Below are 8,261 nucleotides of genomic sequence, written 5' to 3'. Positions count from 1 at the left end.
AACCCACAGTTAGTCCCCAAATCTCATTTACCAATTGTAGCAAAAAAAGAATTATCTGACCTTTTTTTTCTTTAACATCAGCATGAAAATGAGGAATTGTGAGAGTTTGAAAGAGAAATTCATTAATTTGTTCTGGGTCTCAGTGAATTGGTGTCCATTTATACTACATACAAGAGCCAGGGACTCTTCACATGTCTTATACTTTGTTTCAAGTATAAAGATTCTACAGTAGTCACTGATTCTGAAAAGGTGCCTCAAGGCGTCTCACTGTAGAAGAAAAACTCTGGAGCCTGATGCTTAAGGGTTTCTGGATTGAGCAAGAAGACAGGCCAGATTTCATTTGAAGGTGCCATCGGTTTGCAGATTTAAAACTGTGATGGTAATTTTCAGATAGCCACATCGTCAATCTTCCCACCCCCCACCTCAACCTGCAACTAACAGCACAGAAATATCTGTCAGCATCAGAAACAATTTATATTTAGTTCCTCCATACAATCCGAATCCATTAAGCTAAACTAGAATCAACACAAGATGATGTCAAACTATGACCCCATTGCTTAGAAGAGTCAGTCACTGATGGAATCAAGCATCATACTTTGCTCATCCCAGGGAGGGAAGAACCCCACAAATGCAAAGTAGACAGGCAAAAACTTGAAATAGCAGAAGGATCACTAAACCCCAACACGATGTTACCTCTATCAACTCTGGATAACCGGGCAGTTACTATAATAAGGACTCAGCCCTACCACAGTTAGTGCTACCAACACTTAGAGAGGAAAAAGGTAGGCAAAAGATTATGGTTTCTGTTCCTGAAACTCCAGGCTCACCGTCGATATTTTAAATATAAAAGCATTTTACAAATAACAGATTTTCCCAGCAGTTAAGCATGGGCCAGGATGTTCTGAATTCCAAGAGAACAGCAACAGTTTTAACTACTATAAAGAATGAGCTCCAAAGGGCAAAAAATCTTTTAGATCTTAAGGGATGAGGGCAGGTAGAATGAGGGATGTTGATATACATGAACCTGCACAGTTAATCTGTAAATTCGGGTTAAGTCCACTTAAAACTATGTTAAAGCAAACTCTTCTTAATACAAAGATCAATAATGACATACTTGTGAACAATTAAACACTTATTTTTCTTTCTTAAAAACTGTCTTTCACAATGACATAAATCAATCACTAGTTACCAGGCTATTACTTAATAGAGCAAGCACACAGTTAGTAACACTGCATCTTTCTTCTGAACAATATTTACAAAGATAATCACTTCAGTGTCAGACACTTATGGTGGTGGGGAGGCAGTTAAAATGCTTTTTCTCTTGAAGGAGTAGGTTAGTTTAAAAGTAAGCAAATGACAACTAGCAAATCCTTCCCTCCCACATTTTTCAGCTCTGTGAGAAAATAGAGATGTGCGGCTTTTAATTTTGTCATACTACAATCACATATATAGCACACTGGCTAAGCTTGGGAGCTTTGGAGTGGCCCACTCCACTGCCCTTCCGCAAGCTAGTAAACATACCTGAGCCTCTGTTTCCCCCGTACTTAACTCATAAGGTCCTTCCAAGGACTAAATTGAATTAGATAATCCACACAAAGAGCTGAGATTCATGCCAGGCAGACAGGAAGCGTTCAATAAATATTAACAATTATTGCAATTACAAGTGATCACATTCTAGAAGTCAATATACTCGCTTTACTTCAGTCTCCATAAAAACGGCATTAAAGATCAATAACCCGCCCAGACCACAGTCATTCACATATTCAATAGTTCCTTTGTATAATTTAAGTGAGCACCATGTAGAATAACTTATTAATGAGAAAAGACTAAACTTTCTTTCACTACTAAATACATGACGTACTCAACCCTGTCTTAAAGTCAAAAGAACACTTTTTCCTGTGTTAAGTATGCGCCTACCTTCCTCCAAGAGAGGTCAAAAGGACTCTTTATATCCTCACCTACCGCATCCTTTCTTTGCTCCCACATCCCAAAGAAACATCTATACTCTTTTCACTTTTCTGAACTGCAGGAGCCTCATCTCCCTTTAAAAACCCTGACAAGTTAGCTAGTTAAGAAATAACTCCAACCCCGGACACTCAGCACCTAGACTTGCACAACATTCAGAAGTCACCTCCTCTGAGAAATCTCCCCACCCCCAGACAAAATTAAGTCCCCTAGTTTCTCAAAGCATTTTGGGTATACATATGCCTTAGCACCTACCTTATAATTAACTAATTATGTTTCTCTCCACAGACTGGATTGAGGGCTTCTAAGAGAAGTGTTGTGGCCAAAGGTTCAGCTCTAGGACTATGCGCAGCATTTGGCACATATTAGGTGCTCAAGAAATGCGACATGTTAATTTAACCAGAATCTTTCCCTTTAGAGTCCCATCTCTTGCTAGACACCCCATTACAAAATCTGAACATAAGGCTGCTCTCAGTAGACCAGGCTAACACGAAGGACTGCTGATTACAACATCAGAAAACATACTCTTCAGCTTCTCCCACTGGAGAGGTTCCCGGAACCCAAACTCAACTGAGCAGGATTATGTACCATCAGAATCTGTGGGAATTCCCAGCACACTACAGAGGATACTTTCTCCTTCAGTTAGATTGCTAAAAAGCCCACAGGGTGAGCTTTTTACTGGGGGAACTCTACATTGAATAACTGAAGTGGAAATACTCAAAGATAAATAAATGTTTCGATTTGGCTCAAAAGGGGTCAAAATCATAAAGATCTGGGAAAAGCAAGCTAGCTCTTGATTCCTGAAAAACAGCGGCTTCTCAAAAAGAACAGGAAGCAAGGGTGGGTGCTGGTCACTCTTTGTTTTAATAAATAAGATCTTTTTTTTTCTTCCCCATAGCCCAAATGAAAAGGCCAATACACCAAGTCCAGATGAGAGATGCTCAATAATCTTTCCTCCTGACAAGTACACTAAACTACAGTTCTTTAAAAAAAAAAAAAAGAAAAGAAAAAGAAAAAAAGGAAAAGGGGGGAGCACTGCCTTAGGAACCTCAGCCACAATGAAAAGTTGTAGTCAGTAATACTTTAATTAAAAAAAAAAACCAAAATCTATGTGCCCAAGTCCAACATTTACATTGGACGGCCCTTAGAGAACTTGCAAACTTTCTGAAGGGAGGTACTACTACCTTTGCAAAGAACACAACTTGGGAAAAACAATCTCAAAATATAAAGAACTCCACAAAGGGCGGCCTTAGTTTTAGAACCATAATTCTCATCATAAGCATCTTACACCCCACCCCCCCAACCACCACCAAATTCAACAGTTGCCGGAGGAGATCTTTCATTCTGGAAACAGAAAAGGAAACAAACAAGCAGCAGAAAGGTAATAACCCCCAAAATAAAGTTCTCTTTGGAAAAAATTGTAACAATTCGGTCTCTCACCCTGCCCTCTCGGGTGAGGTCTATGATTTCTACGGCTTTGCCCTGCAGAAAGCTCTTTCTGGGCAGCTCAAGGAAAGAGCCGAGGGAGGGAGAGAAAGAGACACAGGCACAGAAAGGAGAGGAGAGAGAAAAAGAAAATGGCGCAGAGACTAAGTCCCGACTGTCGACAAGGCGACTTTCCCGGGAGGAATCCGGGCCGGGAAAGGCTGCCCGAAGCCCGGCGGCGGGCGACGCCGGGTCTCCGTTGCCCCCTCTTGGGTGGGCCGCGATCTGGGGGTGCTGGGACCCCCGGAAAGGGGGTCCAGAGGCGGCCCGATGGGAACAATGGGGCCGGTGAGCGAGGAGCCGGGACTTAGTCTCTGGGACGCCATGTCTGTCCTCTGCCCGGCTCCAGCCCGGCGCGGGGTAGGCGGCCGGCGGCGGGCGGACCCGGGGTCGGGACGGGGGGCACACTCACCATTCAATCGGAAATCCGCTTCAATCTGGAGAAAGAAAAGGAGGGAAGATTAATAAACAGGCACATTTAACCCTGCGGGCAGCCGAGCGCGCGGAGCCGGGGGCCTAGCCCACCCGGCACCCCAGGGAGGAAGGAACCCCCGGGAACGGCCTTAAGGGGCAGTCATCCACACCCACCCCCACCCCCCCAATATGTAACTTGGCGGCTTTCGTCCAAGGCCTAGCGAGCCCATCTCCGCCGGCCGGCCGCCCCTGCCTGGGGCCCCGGCCTGTCAAAGCGGCCGGGCCCGGGCCAGGGCCCGGGCCTGCCCTGGGGGTCGCGGAGAGCCGGGGCGGGGCCGGACGCCGAGAGGACCGGGCCCGAGCTGTACCTGGGAATCGTTGTGGAGATGGTCCCCGCTCATGTCGGCCGGAGCGGCGAGCGTGGCGGGCGGCGAGTAGCGCCGAGGAGACGCAGACGGTAGAGACCTGCCTATTCGGGCAGACGGGAGCTCCCGGAGGCTTCCGGAGGCGCGAGTAAGCCGCGGCGGCTGCGGGCCTGAGACTCCCGGAACGACTGAGGTGGCAACAGCGGCGGCGACGCTGACTGACTGACGAGCGGGCGGCGAGAGCGGACCCCAGCAGTTGTGTAACAGCCTAAGTTCGCATTTCGGCTTATTGCGCCTGCGCGGCCGCTTTTAAACCAGACGTCGGCGACGTCAGCGACTCGCGGAAGGAGGCCGAGGGATGCGGGGCCCGCCCCCTCGAGCTTCCAAAGGAAGACCTGGCTTTGCATCGCAAGCCCCGCCTCCTAGTCCTTGAGCGCCGCTGTGATTTGCATAAGGAGTCGACTCCTCCCAGGGCCGCCCACCCTAAGCAACCTTCCTTTCCTCTCCCGGCGCCTTTTCTCGGAACTCAGGACTCCTCTGCGAGGCAGTGCGCAGGCGCAGTCCGGACACCGCCCCCGGACCCCGGCCGGCAGCGCGGCCACGTGGTGGGCCTTTAAAGGTCGCGGCGGGACCACGCCAGTTGCCGGCCAAGCTGCGGTCCCTCTCGTCAGTGTCTTCGTAGCTGCGAATATCTTGGTTTCCCGGGCTCTAGCCCTTTCACCAACTCTTCTTCGCTGGCTAACCAGACCCCGAAGCTGCCCGGAGGCAGGAGTTCCCGCCCTAGCTTTTGTCCCGGCCTTTCAACCTTCTGGGTTATTTCACTCTACTTAAAATGTATTTTAATTTTTTAACCAACCAAAGGTCTGGTGCAGCTCGAGTTTCCAAACGGGTACACGTAGTCCTGGGTCACAAGAGCCCTAATTGATTTCGTTCATTCCACAAACATTTAACGAGCATCTACTGTGAGGCAGGAATTGTGCTGGAAAACGGGGTGGTGCAGGGAGTCCAAGGGGATGGGCCCTCAGGGTTTATGTGGCTCTATCCATCGCTCTATCCCTAACACATTGTGGGGCAGAACGGACAAGGAACTGCCGTTTAGGAAGCATGTTCTCTGCTCAATCCAACACGACAGCTTTGTGGGGCTATTTTATTAAACTGTGTCAGAGGTAAGTGACCTACAACCTCCTACATGACATCTACATCCGGATACTTTACAAGCTTCTCCAGGGCTGAACTCAACATCTTCCGCCACCCAGCTAGAAAAGCTCCACCCTGGACATCTTCCTCCCTCCTTTCTCAGTCTAACCACTTGCCTCTCTTCAACTCATCTACTTCTGCCCACACATCTGTCGAAGTCTGCATTATCTCTTGCTTGCATTATCGCAAATCACTTCTAACAAGGGTCCCTGCTTCCATTCTGGCCATCTCAAGCTGACAGCCAACAGGAGCCAAAGTGAACTTTTAAACACACAGATCTAACTTACCCTTTCCCACAAACACTTCACATCACTCTTGGCATAAGGCTCAAAATTCTTAAAATAGTTACCAGGGTGCTGCATAACCTGCTTAATTCAAGCATGACCTCTATGAATTTTGCCATATCTATTATTACTGCTTCCACTATTTTACTTAATATTTTAATCGATCCCCTTCTTTACTTAGCTTTCACCTAAGTAATGATATCTATGAAATAGTAACGTCTATGAAGTCATTTACAACTAAATACAAAAAGTGTTCACTGACCACTGAAATATCTCTATCATATCTAGCACTAAACACTTTGGAGTTAATTCTTGTGAATGCTTTAAAGCTCAACCTTAATGTCACTTTCTCAAAGTGGTCCCCCTCCACACACACACACATTCTTTCATTCCCACTTGCCTCACTCAGATCAAGTGCCCTTCATAGAGTGTCTTTTCCTTTGTTACACTTATCACAATTGTTATTAAATTACTAACAAGACAATGAGTGATTTTATGTCTGTCTACCATTTTGAACCCAAGATCTATCTTGGTTGACAGTTGATCCCCAGCACCCAGCAACAGAGCCTACTGAAGAAGCATACAGTCACTCAATCAATGAAAGCAGCGTCATAGAGTGGTTAGAAGTGCACACATGAAGTCAGACCAATCTAGGTGTGAATTCTGCTCTGTTGTTTATTAGCTGTGTGACCTCACGCAAGTTGCTTAACTTCTCTGAGCCCTTGTTTACTCATCTGGACAATGATGATAATGGTGGAATTTTAGATTACCAAAGAAAGAAAAGTTTCTTGACAACAGACAGCTAGTAAGTACTGAATTTTGGATTTAAACTCGGGTATGCCTGACTCCAAAGCTATGCTCTTTCTCTCAAGCAAACTGCCAGAACCAGTTTCGCCTTGCTAGTGGTGTCTTTCGATAGACATTCCATCTCAGAATCAATCCCAGGCTACCAAGTGAGGCATTTTGATCCTATCTGTTTGCTGCACTTAGGGCAAGATAATTCAAGGACTGTCCCTTAAGCAATAACAAGGCCTCTTACGACTATTCTGCTGCCAACCCCCAAAGTCAAAGGAGAATCTGCATTTGCTTTCCAGATCTCTCCAAAGAAGATCTGGGTAGGCATAAAAACAGATCACAGACTCCAAAATGACATAGCAAGCATGGTCCCATGCACAAATCTGCAGGTGTGCAGGCATCTTGTCACATAGCCACCCTGACTCTTGACACCTCAAATCAGTGTCTCTGCAATATGATCCATCTACCCCTAGTGCTTGAAAAGACTACAGATAATGCATGGGCAAACGCTTTTACTTTAATTGTTATGGATGTATTTCCATGTCTGTGGGGGAATGATTTGACCATTACATCAAATCCATGATTTTAAGGATATAACTGTTTCTGAATCAGGCTTTTAAAAAGTTGGTTGATGGGGTGCCTGGGTGGCTCAGTTGGTTAGGTGTCCGACTTCGACTCAGGTCATGATGTTACAGTTCATGGGTTTGAGCCTAATGTCCGGCTCTGTGCTGACAGCTCAGAGCCTGGAGCCTGCTTGGATTCTGTGTCTCCCTTTCTCTCTCTCTGCCCTTCCCACCTCGCACTCTGTCTCTCTCTGTCAAAAATAAACATTCAACAATTAAAAAAAAAAAGCAGAACCAAAGCTAAATGACGAATAGATTGTCTGAGGTCACAGAACTTTAAAAAAAGAAAATTGGTTGATTGGGGCCTAGATAGCTCAGTCAGTTGGGCATCCAACTTTGGCTCAGGTCATGATCTTGCAGTTCAGGAGTTTAAGCCCCGTGTTGGGCTCTGTGCTGACAACTTGGGGCCTGGAACCTGCTTCAGTTTCTGTGTCCCCCTCTCTCTCTGCCCTCCCCACTCACACTCTGCTCTGTCTCTCAAAAATAAACATTTGAAAAAAATTGTACCTCTAAAATGTTGGTCAATTCATTTAAATAAAAATATCAAATAAGGGGTCCCTGGGTGGCTCAGTTGGTTAAGTGTGTAACTCTTGATTTTGGTTTGGGTCATAATCTCAGGGTTCATGTGATCAAGCCCCACAACAGCCTCTGCACTGACAGCACAGAGCCTGCTTGAAATTTTCTTTCCCTCTGTCTCTGACCCTCCTAGACTCACGACTCACATGCACTTGCTCTCTCTCTCTTTCTCTCTCTCTCACTTAAGAATAAATAAATAACGTTCAAAAATATGCATATCAAATAATAACAAAAGGGAACATATAAGACCAACTCCAGTGAGGTCATAGGCAAATAAATATGTCCTAGGAACCACTGCTTTAAATCAAGGCTCATGGACCATCCCAATCCCTATAAAAATAACTAGCAGATGACAGCTGATGTTGTGGGCCTGTTTCCAAAGTATGCACTGTGAAAGGTGGATGAATTATATATATTCCAGTAAAAGAAGGGCTCCATACACAAATATATACATTATTATGGTTTAAAGTGAAACAGGGGGCACCTGGGTGGCTCAGTCAGTTGAACGTCTGGCTTCAGCTCAGGTCATGATCTCGCAGTTTGTGGGTTCGAGCCCT

At 45.9% G+C, this 8,261-nt stretch overlaps 1 protein-coding gene across 2 annotated transcripts in view; it reads right to left on the bottom strand.

Moving 5' to 3' along the window:
• TOP1 (DNA topoisomerase I) overlaps positions 1 to 4,532 on the bottom strand; it is an 89,664-nt gene extending 85,132 nt beyond the window's left edge. The window contains exons 1-2 of one of the 2 annotated variants that reach the window (XM_029919052.1): positions 4,233 to 4,532; positions 3,863 to 3,887 (exon numbers count right to left, since the gene is read on the bottom strand). In XM_029919052.1, coding sequence (XP_029774912.1) covers positions 3,863 to 3,887; positions 4,233 to 4,265 — 58 coding nt within the window. In that variant the 5' untranslated portion in view covers positions 4,266 to 4,532. The remainder of the gene's footprint in view (positions 1 to 3,862; positions 3,888 to 4,232) is intronic. The other variant, XM_029919051.1, reaches the window with a different exon arrangement.
• Between the last annotated feature and the right edge of the window lie 3,729 nt (positions 4,533 to 8,261).

This window comes from Suricata suricatta, chromosome 12 (assembly GCF_006229205.1).
Source record: "Suricata suricatta isolate VVHF042 chromosome 12, meerkat_22Aug2017_6uvM2_HiC, whole genome shotgun sequence".
NCBI lineage: Eukaryota > Metazoa > Chordata > Mammalia > Carnivora > Herpestidae > Suricata > Suricata suricatta.
This window is presented reverse-complemented; position numbering and strand designations above follow the sequence as displayed.